Consider the following 14,781-nt stretch of genomic DNA (forward strand, 5'->3'; position numbering starts at 1 on the left):
GGACATAGCAGCCCATTAGTTTCTAGACTCCACAATTTGAAGCTGCTTTTTCAATAAGGTGCACATGTAAAGCACAACCACAGACACCACTTATCAGTCCAAAGAGCACGAAATAACACAAGTATAGTCAACCCTTTCTGGCATTTCTATGCCGATGACATTCAGTTGTACATAATAATAATGGATTGCATTTATATAGCGCTTTTCGAGACCCTCAAAGCGCTTTACATTACAATTCCACTATTCATTCACTGTCACGTTCACACACTGGTGGAGGCAAGCTACAGCTGTAGCCACAGCTGCCCTGGGGCAGACTGACAGAAGCGAGGCTGCCATATCGCGCCATCGGCTCTGGTTGCTAGGGTGTCTTGCCCAAGGACACAACGACCAAGACAGACAAAGCTGGGGATCGAACAGGCAACCTTCTGGTTACCAGATGAGCTTCCCAACCCCCTGAACCACGATCGCCTTATGTCTTTTAAGCCTCACCGGATGGATAGGCTGTCCACCCCGCTAGTGCTTAACCACAATTAGTGATTGTCCCACAATCAGTGTTAATTTTGACAGCAAATTTTGCTTTAGTTTTTTTTTTTTTTAGCTTTGGCCATAATATAGCTATCTAAGTTCTTTTAGTTTTAGTTGACTAAATATCATAATAATTGTCATAGACCAAAGCTAAGGTTAATTCAGTTAACTGTAGTGTAAACTGTTGGAGAGTGTTAGTGTTAATGTGCTCTTAACAATGTTATGCCCGTCTGAATGTTATGTTGGAAACAGGTTCCTGTGATGTGGCTAATTGTTAGCGTCTCAGAAAGTGGTCATTAAATGTCCTTGTCATGATAAGTCTGTGGCAGGCAGGACGCAGGACACAAATGCAGGACACTCAAAGGAATAAACTCAAAGAGGCTGCAGAAAAAACTCCACAAACAATAAACTTAACAATAAACAATAAACCGAAAATAGAAACGAATACAAAACACTAGGAAACCTGGAGACAAGAGACTAGGGACGAGGAGCACGGTGGGAAACACACAAAAACACCACAAGGCTTAAATACACAAACTGACAACGAAAGGATGGGGAACAGATGATAACACAACAGGAACAGGAAGCAACACAGACTAAACTCAAGACACGTAAGCTTAACACAGACATCAGACATGGCAACAGGGAGGAAACATAGGCGAGGTACCAGGGCGAAACAGAGACACAGAACAGAAACCAAACCCTAAGAACCAGAAAATCTTAAGAATCAACCTGAAACATAAAATAATAGTAATAAGAATAAAAACCACTGAGTCAACAGATTCAGGACCGTGACATCCTGATAAAGGCTCTGAATTTCCAAGCATCATGAGGTTATAACATAAACGTTTGTCATGTTATCATGAAATGATTTACGAAACATCTTATTTTTATTGACATGAAATGGGAACTGTGTCCATATGTCCATAAGTTTCTGTCTCTAGGCGTGTTTTGTAATGATTTAAGTGATCATTGTGTAGTTGCTACCAGTAGGAACACTAAAATCCCTAAATGTAAACCGCGTATCATCTGTAAAAGAAATTTTAAAATATTTAATGAGCAAGCGTTTCATTATGACTTGTCTATGGTAAATTGGGAAAACTTGAGTCTGATACCAGACATCCATCTGGCTTGGGCTTATTTTAAAGAAATTTTTATGAAGATTTTAAATAAGCATGCACCTGCCAAAAAATTTAGGGTCAAGGGACGGGAGAACCCTTGGTTTTCATCGGAATTATCAGAGTCCATCCATCAGCGTAACGTGGCATGGGCAAAAGCTAGGAAAAACGATTCCCTGACTGACTGGTTAGACTTCAGGAAATTAAGAAACAAATGCACGACACTTATCAAGAAGGCTAAGTCAGAATATTATTTATCTGTTACTACAGAAAACCTCAATAACCCTCAGAAATTTTGGAAAGTAATTAAGTCCTTATCTATAAATAAAATATCACAGGCTCTTCCAAAATTCATTTTAAAAGATTCTGTCCCAGTTTATGACAGAACTGAGGTCTTAAACAGCTTTAACAAGCACTTTGTAGCTACTGGTTTTTTATTTAACTCTGTTGGAGCAGCCCCCATGATTCCCTGCACAGAACCCCAAACATATATTGGGGAGCTTTTTGATTTTTCTCCTTTTTCTGTCCAGGAAGTGCATAAAGCTCTTAAAGCCTTAGATCACAGGAAACCCCCAGGGCCAGACTTAATAGAGCCCTATTTTCTGAAAATAGCAGCTGATTACATTGCACAACCTCTTACAATCCTTTTTAATCTTTCAATCCAAAATAAAGAAATTCCACTTGTTTGGAAGTCTGCTTTTGTTACGCCAATATTAAAAGGAGGCGACCCGGCCATTTTGACTAATTACAGGCCAATATCAAACTTGTGTGTTTTGGCAAAAGTCCTTGAGTCTCTCGTCAGTGAGCAATTAAAAGAGTTCTTGTACTCTAATGAAGTTCTTTCAAAACTACAATCTGGGTTCAGAAAACAGCATAGTGCTGTCACGGCTGCCACAAAAGTGATAAATGACATACTTGTTGCTCTTGATAAAAAACAGCACTGTGCTTCTCTCTTTATTGACCTGTCAAAAGCTTTCGACACTGTGGATCACGCCATTTTAAAGCATAGGCTTCTTTCTTTGGGGCTGTCTAGACATGTTGTCTCCTGGTTTACTAATTATTTGAGTGACAGGACTCAATGCATTAAATGTGAAAATCTGTGCTCAGAACTTTTGAATATTCACACTGGGGTGCCACAGGGTTCAATTTTAGGACCTCTGCTGTTCATCATGTATATAAATGATTTGGGACAAAATGTGTCCAATGCTAGTATGCATTTTTATGCTGATGACACAGTTATTTATTCCTTTGGCTCAAACTTTGAAAAGGCAATAGAATCGTTGCAGAAAGCTTTTGACGTGGTTCAGCACACACTTCTGGAGCTGAAATTGGTTCTCAATGCTGAAAAGACAAAGCTAATGTTGTTTTCAAACATGAAGAGATTTCCTCAAACTGTCCCCTTGGTGTCCACTCTTGAGGGAAACCTCATAGAAGTGGTGCATACGTATAAATATCTTGGCTTTTTAATTGATGATTCTCTGACCTTTAAACCTCACATAGACAATCTTGTGAAAAAACTCAAACTAAAATTGGGATTTTTCTTTCGAAACAAATTTTGCTTTTCTTTTGAGACAAAAAAGCGTCTTGTAAATGCTACATTTTTATCTGTTTTAGATTATGGTGATCTGCTGTACATGAATGCTTCCGCCCAGTGTCTTCATAAGATTGACTCAGTTTATCATGCCTCCTTACGGTTTATTACAAACTGTAGGGCCTTGACCCATTGTTGTGATCTGTACGCTCGAGTGGGATGGCCTTCGTTGTCCTCCAGGAGGTTTGCTCACTGGAGCATCTTTATTTATAAGGCCCTGCTTGGACAAATGCCCACCTACATTTGCGATCTGCTCACACGGAGAAGTACTGTTTCTTACAGCCTGCGTTCAAGCGATCTTTTATTGCTCAATGTTCCATTTGCCAGAACTGAACTGGGAAAGAGGGCTTTTACTTATGCTGCCCCTTTCACATGGAACATGATGCAAAAAGACTGGAAGATAGCAGATCTTATTTCATTAAATGCTTTTAAGTCCAGATTGAGAGAGCCAGAGAAAAATGTTTTTAAAATGTAATTGTTATTTATAATATGTATGTAACATTGTAATTTCAACGTGTTGTCGCCTCTTGGCCAGGACTCCCTTGCAAAAGAGGTTTTTAATCTCAATGGGACTTTTCCTGGTTAAATAAAGGTTAATAATAATAATAATATGTCCCTGACATTTTCCACGTCATTTTATAAACATCGCACATTTAATAACAGCATTGTTCAATTCAATTCAGTTTTATTTATACAGTGCCAAATCACAACAACAGTTGCTTTACAAGGCACTTAACTGTGTCCTTTAAATTTTAATTTAATTTTACATCAAATTTACATCCACAAAAAACGAATTACACCACATATATAATGACATCATTATGTTGTCTAGCAACCACCTGATGATGGACTAAAATCACAGAGGAAAAAATACTGTAGGCTGGACATGTAGCAGTTTTTCTGAAGGGCGGATTATCTAGAGAGACCAAATCCATTTTTTGTACCAGGCAGAAAAAGTATTATTTTTATGATTGAATTTGGGAAGTTTAACATGGACGTCTGTGGGAAATGACTCATTTTTGGAGCCATCCGCCCATTTGAAGGAAATGCTGTTTTTGGCACTTCTGTGTTGGCTTAATATTTCAATCCTGCTTCCAGTAAACTAAAACCAAAATCACCATTTGAGATGACATTTGCTGTTTGCTTTGTGACTGTTCTATGAAAGATTATGATTAAATAGCAAACCCCTGCGCAACACATGGGCGATATGGAACATACAAATACACACACTTTTGCTACAATCACACTATGATACATTATATTATGACACACAATTCTAATCTCAAATTCAATTCAGTGCTCAGTTGAACTGTCAAAGAAGCAAATATATAAAATTGTGAGATTTGTATAAAATATTTGCACGTGCCTTATAGATGCTGGAACTCACAGTGCTCTATGCAATGTTTATGCAGTTTTATTATGATTGGTTCTTATGTAGGAGGAGATAGGGAACATACAAATACTCTTGGATCATTATAATATGATTTTACTTTAAAACACTAAACTGAAAGCAAAAAATAAAAGTTAAAAAGCCTCTGCCTGTGTTGTTAACTCACCTCATACGTTTTCTTCTCCTGTCCCTTCTTTTCTTCGAGCCTCTCCTGGTCCCCTCCTCTCCCTTACATCCTGTCTCCTCTCCTTCTATTAACTTGCTCATGAGTTAGTCTTAATTTCAATAATTCAGCCATCTCTTAGTATGCACACACGTGTGGCATCTTGGCACGTATGTGCTTTAGCTTCCTGCTCTTCGGCTCCGGGCTGTGTTACCGAGATGGGAGAAGGAGGTCAAAGGCCGGCCAGAGTGTTCCCTTGGCAAAATTACCAATTTGATTTTTTTCCGAGCTCGCTGAGTGGGAAGTGTGCCCCGGGGGCAAGATCTTCCAGTCCAGGCCCACAGAATATATTAGAGATGAGATAGATTTGTCACAGTCTGGTCCAAAGAAAGCACATGAGCAGGGTAAAAAATTGAAACAGACTTTTTTCTATGTCCAGATGGTGATATATGGTGATATAAGAACATGCTGTTGTATATTGTTCCCTACACTGCTGCAACTGATGAGCCTAATATGCTGCATTTTTAGCTCCTTTTACAGATGCAGTAACATCAGGAAGTAATTCACAATAAACTATGTATGCATGATTTCTGTTGGACATGTAAGCACAACTCAAAAATGACAGGGGCCTCCTTTAACAGATCCTTCCTCCCCACTTCCTGTGCTGTCCGCTCTTCCCCCTGAAACTCAAAGGAAATTACAGCATGAATCAAAACCAAACATATTTACCAAGCATGAATGAATTGAACTGATTTAGCAGTTTCTCCCTGCTCATTTTATTTCAAATGAGCATGCTAACGTGATCAGCAGCCAGGGGCGTGAGCAGCACTTACATACGATTTCTCTCAGTCGTTTCTGATATTCAGGCTTGTGCCTCACGCTCTCTCCCTGCTCCACACAGGGTGTTAAAGGTGTTCCTGTCCCGCACGGCCCAGAGGACACCTTACATGACCAGCTGGCGGGTCCTGCGGCTGCTGCTAGTCATTCTGCTGGTGGTGCTGTGGTTCCTTGTGGCCTGGACGTCCTCCGTGTGCCAGAATCCGGAGCTGAGTCAGGCTCTCATCGCTGCGGGTCTCACTCCCGAGGGGCTGCAGTTCAGCATGTGTCTGCTGGACCGATGGGACTACATGATGGCAGTCGGTGAGTAAGTTTGTACGGCTTTCCTGTAATTACACACGTCTGACTTTAAGTAAACCCAAATAAGAAACAGCATCGTTTTCCAGATAGAAAGAAAGTGCTACTTACCACTTAACTGGAAGGGGCTTTAGAGCTTACAGTTTAAGTTCAGGCTGCTTGGATAAGCCTTAAGATTAAGTTCAGTTTAGAAACTTTATTTTTAGAAAGAAAAAAAAGCAGCATGTATGTTGATGATAAAACTTGCCCGGCAACAGTAGTCCAGGGGAGAACTGATGTTTTGCTAAATTTAAGTTTGACTTTTAGACATTAAAGAGTAACTTAAAGCAAAAGATCTCAAACATTTTCAACTCAAGCATGTTTCTGAAATCTGTTTTTTGGTATTCAATGCAACATAAAGTTCATCCTAATGATTCACTGTAACATTGTACACAACCTAAATTCATGAAGAAATATACATTTAAATGATGAGTTTATTTTTTAAATATGCAACAGTGCATTTCCACATCTTCATTAGTTGAATTTAGACAGTCCTCTTGCCCGTGTACCCAAAAAGGAGTGGTGTAAAGAAAAGGTATGTCTCCCAACTTTTCTGACCCCATCTTCTGCCTTACTCATAGTGTCAAAATGTCTGTTAATGACCAGATTGTATACCTTTGTTATAATAAAAAATATTTGAGTAAATGAATTGGAAGGAAGCCGTGGTTAGTGAAGGCCCACATGCCCTTGAATGTATGTTACAGTAAATCTCTTAAAGACAGATTCTTAAAGCGGGAGGCAGTGATGTGCACCTCACTGAAGCCGGCCTGACAGCAGGGGAGACTAATCTTGTTTGGAAAGAAGGGAATGGATGGATCCCTGAGAGATGCTCGGCCTGTGTGTGAAGACTGATAGACAGGCAGGCAGGGAGAGTGGAAGTGGCAGGAAAGAAGAAGAAAGGAGCCTCTGAAGTATGAAACTTGTAGGGATGTGGGCATCGATGCACAGAGAGTTTTGCACCATCACAGGAGTGGAGAATTTGAGAGAAGGAAACAGGAGGGAGCCTGTAAAGGAAGGACAGTTAAGGATACTCCAGAGACAGGACGGCGGAACTGCTGTGTTTGTATGTTAGCGGTGACAGCCTCTAACAAACACCCTGCTCTGAACAGGCACCGACCGCGGGAATGATTTGCATCCACGCGTGTGTCGGTGTGTATTTAGGGGGAGCGTTCTTGATGAGAAGGGAAATGAGGGAGTCCCGCTGTCTGCTCTGACAGCAGGCATAAACATGCTGCGGTGTGCTGAGGCTCCACTGAAGGACAGGACGCATCCTGCAAAGCTGCTTTGGAGGATTTTAACAACAGTGCGGTTCACGCTCGTGAAAATGAGCCTAATTGCTTTTCTGTGTTTTTTCCCCTTGTCCTGTCATAATTTCGACATGAGAACGCATGTCAGCGCAAAAATGAACATAACATAATATTTTGCGCTAAATTGTGAAGCAAAGCAGAGCTGATGCGAAACATTATCGATTATGTCACCGAGACGCGCTTATTGTAAATCCTCAATTAATCTGTATTATAGTTGGAGTTGTTATCGTTTCCGTCTTGGAAGCAGATCTCCATGCATCCTGATTCAGAGGCTAAGCACTACGCAGTTTATAGAGCGACCTATTCATAAATATTAATGATCTGTAATCACTGTAAAGACTTTAGGGAGTCATATCCCAGTGTGATCTTTGGCATGGGTGTCGGTGCTCTTTCAAACAAGCAGGACGACCTGTGACAGACTTTCAGTTAGAGTTCTCATAAAAAACTAAAAGTATTTTTTATTTGGAAAAATTGGCTTGTTTTTTGTTTTTTTGTTTTTTTTTACTGGCAATAAAAGATGCATAATGTTTTGTTCTACTGCAGACAGAGATATATTAGATTGCTCCCAGTCATAATTCCATACCTTCATAATGCAGCAACCCTGTAGAAATCTCGTCCTTCACATTTCAAAATAATTACTATTGATTTTGTAACTGATGTTCTTTAAAATATAATTACACTGACACTTTCGATGATAACGAGCTACTGTAGCCGTGCACAGGTACTGCACTGTATATTCTGTAAAGTGTTGATACTGTGACGGTGGAGACAGCTGGCGTTTTAAATACATCTTTCCAATAAACTGCTGTCGACCCGAGATCAGAGATGAGATGAGATTCAGTGATAGCAGGAATGTGTCACCGTGATGTCGGAGAAGCAGCTCCTTTACAGAGGGGGGAAATCAGCGCAAACATGAGGAAGTCGTGCAAAATTTAAAACTTGTACATCTTAAATGTCATTATTGCCATAGTAACACAAGAGCCAACCACGGTTCAGAATCATCTTCTGCTAATTTACCTTTCTAGAGAAATGATTTCTGTTTTTGCAATACAAATGCTGTAAAATAGTAACTAAATCAACACCCAGAAGAATAGTTCAAACTTTATCAGGGACACCTGTTCAGCTTTTCACTAATACGAATACTCAATCAGCCAATCACATAGCAACAGTGCATTTAGGCATGAGAATATGACTAAGATGACTTGCTAAAGTTCAATGGGGAAGAAAGGTGATTTAAATGACTTTGAATGTGGTATGGCTGCCGATCTGCTGGGATTTTCCCACTCAACCATCTGCAGGTTTTACAGAGAATGATAAAAAACAGAGTTCTCTGGGTGAAAATGCCTTTCTGATGAAGGGGGTGAGAGGAGAATGGCTGCTTTATGCTGATTAGATGGCAAAGGTAAATCAGATAACAGTAATTCAAATAAGCACTTATTACAACCAAGGTATGCAGAAGAGCATCTCACAGTACAGCAGCAGAAGACCACACCAGGCATCCCTCATCTCAGGTAAGAGTGAAATAGGACAGTGGTAGACTGGAACATGTTGCTAAGTCAACAGATCCACTCCAGCAGAGCATCCCAACATCTTTGGGATGTGATGGAATTGCAGCTGAGAATTCTGCAGCTACCATGTGATGCTATCATGCATTAAAATTTCTGAGTAACAGTAACGTTTCCAATGCATTTCTGAATCTATACCAGAACAAATTAAGGCAAGATGGGATCCAACACTGGTACTAGCAAGGAGTACCTAATGATGTGGTTCATTCTCTTCTTGAGGAAGAGGTGAGACCAAAAAAAAGCATAATAAACAAAGTGAAAACTCATATATGCAAGCTTTTCAGGGCTGACTTACTCTTTTGAGCTCATTCCTGGATTTTTTTCTTTTTAAAGCCAGTTTTATTAAAAAAAAAAAAAAAGAAAAGAAGGAATTTCAGAAAACAAGCCCCACCATAAGCTGCTCTCTGTGTTGCTGTCGCCCATGGTGGGAGATGCTGCCGTTGGAGGTGGTGAAGTAAAAAGAGACGTCTGGGTCAAAACTCTTAAAAAGCTCCCATGCATTCCTGTGCACCTTTCCCTTCTGCGTGGCCTTTTCACATTCCCTCATACGGCCCTCTTATCTTTTATTACAGTCTCTGCATGTCAGCCCAAAGCCTCCACAGGGTTCTCATTCAGACATTAAGCTGACACATTCAGATGGTGTCAGATTAATGGAAAGGAGTTTGAAGGGAGCTTTAAATTCTCTCTCTCTTTTTTTTCACTAATACTTTAGAGTCTGTGACAAAAAGATTAAGGTTTTGGAAGTTAAATCTTGTACAATTCTGTAAGTGTAGAAAGGTTAGCCTGGTGGTGTCCAACCAACCTTTAGAGCTCGGTGTTTGTTTAACGTGTTGTTTCTTATTTCGCTTAAACCATGCACAGACGCAAAAATAACAATCGATTTTGGTTTCAGTGGGTGTTCTGCCTTTTTGTCACAGTCTAACATCAGGGCTTACTTTTTCAGTGTAGCCGAGCAAATCAAAAAAAATAACCCACCCACACGTAAACAACACAAATTTCAGTTTTTTTTGGGGGGGGGGGGGGGGGGGGGGGGTTTGTATAAATTTCACAACTGAAATATTCATGTTTGATTGGTGAGCTTAGGGTGGGCTGGAAGGCACTTTAGTTGTTTTCTTTTCCTACTTTTTGTCTTTATGCTTGGGTTGGCTAATTGCCTCCTGGTTCCAGCTTCGTGAGGAAGGTATCGACCCTCTAACCTCACTCATAGAAAGAAAGCAAATTAGATCATTTCCCAAAATATTGGACGATTGCTTAAAGGTTTTAGGGTAAGTTTAGTATATTGTGCTGTCAAAAGACAACTGTCAGCTACAGCGGATGAATTTCATACAATATATGACCTCTCCTGTTTTAGGTGGCAAATAGAAACTAAAATTCAAACATTTTTGTGTCTTTTGTTGCTCAGCTGAGTTCCTGTTCCTGCTGTGGGGCGTGTACCTGTGCTACGCTGTCCGCACCGTACCCTCGGCTTTTCACGAGCCACGTTACATGGCCGTAGCCATCTACAATGAGCTCCTCATATCGGCCATCTTCCACATTATCAGGTGGGTGGAGAAAATTTGATGGAACCAGCATGGGTGGGCATGATCAAGGGGGTGGGGGGGGGGGGGGGGGGGTGAGAGAAAGAGATATGCTGATGTGAATGCCTCAATTATGCTCTCTTGTATACTGAATGAAAGAGAGAAAAGAAAAGAGGAAAATGTGGGAACAGAAGGTACAAGAGACATGAAACAGAGCTAAGAATGCGGAACAATCGAGCATCTTACCCTGACTTGATGAAAATCTCGCTGAGAGTAATAAGGAGATGGCACAAACAGTGGCACAGAGCTTAATGACTTTACCCCTTTGTACAGCACAACCTGTTTAATCATAATCACAGAGATATTTGTCTGTTAGAGCGCCTTTCACAACTGCAGAGCATGTCAGATGAGAGTTCAGCCGCCCCCCTTCATCAGGGAAATGAACAGTGTCACGGCAGGGTAAGCCAGTTGAAAGGAGGTGAATAAAAAATGTCTTCCCCAAGCAGAGACACAGCCTACATGTACTGTTCCAGTGCCTAAAATAAACTCTGTGCCCCGCCACTGACTGTGCCTGCCGCTCTTTCTGTGTCTTACAGAGGTGGGATGTGGCTCAATTTTCTGAATATTTTAGATCTTCCCTTTCATTTAGCAGTTGTCTTATAATTTCTTAAAAATACCTTGAAGTTACTCAGCCTAAGGTTTAATGCATTCTACAATAGGCTGTCCTGGTGGAAGTTTTCCATCTCTCCATGGAGCCTTTTAGCATGTTTTACAGCATTTATTGTTTTGGCGTTCCAGATTCATTGGTGTCATTTTCACCACTTTCATATGACAGATTTACCAGGCAGCTAGGTCAGAAGAAGCAGCAGGCCTAAAAAACTTTCTTAAGGTCATGGCCTTCAGAAACGATACAGCAAAACCTGACACAGGACCCGAGAGAGGCACTGAAGCCTCATCAGAAATAGTCTCAGTGGAAGGGTGGCTGTCAAGAAGCCATTCCTAAAGAAGGGAAACGGGGAGTAAAGATGGAGATATGCCAAATTTGGCAAGAACTGGGCTTAAAATCAGTGGCAACAGATCTCAGGGAGTGATGAATTCGAATGTTTAATTTTTGGTTCAAATTGTTGTCAGTACATACAGACAGGGCCAGGCACAACAGACAGGTAGAGCAGTGAGTGTCTACAGCCATCTGTGAAACACGATGGAGGCTCTGTCATGGTTTTTGACTGCATTTCAGCCAGTGGTGTTGGGCTTCTTATCAATAATTTCACTAGCTGGGACCATATCCTAAGTTACGATGAGCGATGATGGATGTGGGACCATGTACTGGTGCTGCGGTTTGGGGAAGGCCTTGAAGGGGACTGGCAGCGGCTCCCGGGCCGGGCAGATCCCCATGTACTAACCAGAAGTGAATGAAAGGAAGAAGAATGGAAAGGAGGAAATGGGGGGCATGAAAATGAGGACAGCAGGTATTGGCGAAGGAGGCATTTATGGACTGAAACCGGAAGGGGCATGAATGAGGTGTGGTACCGCTCCTGACATTCAGATGATATCTCCACTTAATCAAAATTGATAGAATTATGAACACAGAAAAATAGCAAGAGCTTCATTTTTCACTGCAATGCAGTAAAAGCACAACTGGATGGAGGAAGACAGACTGGAGCAGGAGTGGCCTCAATAGAGCCCAGAGCTCAACATTACTGAAGCAGTGTGGGACGATCTTGATAGAGAACAGAACAAAAGGCAGCGAACATCCAAAGAACTGCAGAGAAGGTGATCGGCTGTCCACTCTCCTTCCTGGACTTAATTGCCTGCTCAAGAAGTCTCCCCAGAGCCAGGGCAATCATAAAGGACCACCTCCATCCTAACCACCACCTCTTCAACATCCTGCCCTCTGGAAAAAGGTTCAGATCCATCAGGTGCAAAACCAACAGACTAAAGAACAGCTTCTTCCCGTGGGCTGTCAGAACTTTTAATGCAAAATAAAAGTGTGAACAGACTTCTCCAACACATCCACTCTGACGCTGCTATTGATCAACTATGTGAAATCTCACTCTTTCCATGTCTGTGCAATATTTTTGGTCTTGTGCAATATTTTGGTCTCAGTGGAATTACCATCCCTACCCTAAATGACCATAGCCCCTCCAGCCTTATTTATTTATTTATTTATTATATAACTGCCCTTGTATACAGCCCCACAAGGTTTCTTTTTCAATGTTTCTTACGCCTACACCATGTATATAGTTCATTCACATATATGTACACATATATACTGTTTGTTTTTTTCACCTTGTTTGTTTTCCCTTCTTTACTTTTGCACCTTTGTGGTCCAGCTACCCAATTTCACTGTGCAAGGAACAATAAAAAGCTCTAAACCTAAGTCTACTGAAAGAAATGACAGGAACACTTGACTAAGAGAGTTCAGGCTGTGTTATAGAATAAAGGTGCTCATATCAAATATTGACTTTTTTCATTGGTTTCTCAAATATAAGTGATGCACTGTAAAGCAGCAGAAAAAGCACCGGTGAACATGTTCCTGTGTTACTTCTGGAGCATTTAGCTAACACTTGCTTTAACAACCAGTTTTGGCTTGTGGCCTCCATCAGGGTCATCACATCGACACCCGGTGAAGGCCAAAATGTGTTGGTCAAGGAATAAAGCTGTTGTGTACACTGTAGGTGCTGCTGGAGCTTTGACCTCACAAGGCTCCAAAGCGAAGAACATTTTCGTCAGTCCTGCTGCAGCAGAAATAAAACTGCTTTTACAGAGAGCCCGCAGGAGCCTCGGGCAAAACATTCCATTTGTCACACATTCTCCGATAAAACTGTTTCTGATTGAATATTCTTTCATTTGGGCGGCAGTCTATTGTGCTCCGTGGTACAAGGAGGAAAAGATCACATCCTCTTAATCTGTTGAGAAACTGAAAAGTCCACTGGGTACACCTTCATCAGCTCTGGGAAACTTATGAATCAAGCTGTTCTCATTTGCTGGAGAATAAAACATTGTGAGCTTTTGTGAGTGTTTTTTCCCCTTTTTCTTTTCCTTTTTTTGAGTCTATATGCTGCTGCAGTCCAGAGATAAGGCTGGAGTTGTTCGATATATTGTGTGTGTGTGTGTGTGTGTGTGTGTGTGTGTGTGTGTGTGTGTGTGTGTGTGTGTGTGTGTGTGTGTGTGTGAGAGAGTTGGGACACAGAAAACAGACACGTGCTATTCTTTTGGACTAATTCTAATGTGAATCATGATTGGATTATGACAAAAGATAATGAGCCAATGAATTGTGAACCACCTTGGTGGATTTCTAAACAATGTCAAACACACACGTTCAAGTATTTAATGCCTTTCACACTTTTTTTTACTCACAATGCACTTGACTCAGCTTGATACCGCTTAAATAATTTCATTGATTTATCTGTCATGGTGTCTAGCTTTGATTGCTTGCGGAAAATTGGTGCCAAAATGCTGTTACTTAGATCCTCTTGTTAGGCTTTTGTGCACTATTCACGTTCTCCAACAATAATGGGAGCAATCAGCCATGCTGGTTCTTGTGAATACGATACTGACTATGATTTAAAACGGCCTTAATAAACGGGAATGATGACATGAAGCTTTTAAAAGGGACCACAAGCTACCAGAATTGCTTCTGTGTGCTTTGACATAGTTTCTGTGTGCTGTCACTGGTAACAAAAATGGGACTTGGCACTTTCATGTAAAATGAAATGATTTGGTGTTCTGTTGACGGCGACAGAAAACAATGTTTCTCCTCTGTGCTGTGAACTTTTAGAGAAACTTCTCAAAGCAGCGTAAAACTTGGAAACAGTAATGAATGATTAAAAAACATGCACGCACACAAGCGTCACCGTTATGTTACACTGGTTTATGTTAACTCATTAATGCTAATTAACAACCAAGACAAAGTTGACAATTTTTCCCGCTGGCTATAATTGCCTGTCGCCTGTGGATCTCCAGCATGAAGCATCCAAAGCCTTCAAAAGCAGTATTGGCTGCAGAGATCTTTCATATCTGCACAAGTCGCCTTTTAAAAAGAGCCAGCTTCTTTCCAGCAAACAGACGCTTTTATAATTTTCCCTCAGTTGTGCGTTTATCCCTGTGTTTACAGTGCGGGGAATGCCTCGGGTTGTGGTACATTCAATTCTGTTCTCGCTGTCCAGTGAGTGACTAAATGCTGCTTTTTTACGTGTGTCTGAGCGTATTTTACAGATGCGCCGAGCACTCTGGCTGCTGGTGAGTCTGCAGAATTTCTCCCGTTGATGTTTTTTCTATTCTGCAGGTTCTCTCTGGTGCCGGGACTGCACCCAGACTGGATGCTCATGTTGTTCTTTGCTCACACTCACCTGACTGTGTCTGTGACTCTGGCCCTGCTGCTGATACCTAAGGTGAATACTTCATTGTTGTTACTTGCAGATCTCACCAG

General features: G+C 41.1%; 1 protein-coding gene across 6 annotated transcripts in view; it reads left to right on the forward strand.

The window, feature by feature from the left end:
* Window positions 1-14,781, forward strand: part of LOC308412703 (metabotropic glycine receptor-like) — a 112,243-nt gene that overhangs the window by 85,989 nt on the left and 11,473 nt on the right. For all 6 annotated transcript variants that reach the window (XM_080907230.1, XM_080907232.1, XM_080907231.1 and 3 more), the window contains 3 exons: window positions 5,689-5,927; window positions 10,235-10,373; window positions 14,638-14,743. In XM_080907230.1, coding sequence (XP_080763356.1) covers window positions 5,689-5,927; window positions 10,235-10,373; window positions 14,638-14,743 — 484 coding nt within the window. The remainder of the gene's footprint in view (window positions 1-5,688; window positions 5,928-10,234; window positions 10,374-14,637; window positions 14,744-14,781) is intronic.

This window comes from Rhamphochromis sp. 'chilingali', assembly GCF_963969265.1.
Source record: "Rhamphochromis sp. 'chilingali' genome assembly, chromosome: 16".
NCBI lineage: Eukaryota > Metazoa > Chordata > Actinopteri > Cichliformes > Cichlidae > Rhamphochromis > Rhamphochromis sp. 'chilingali'.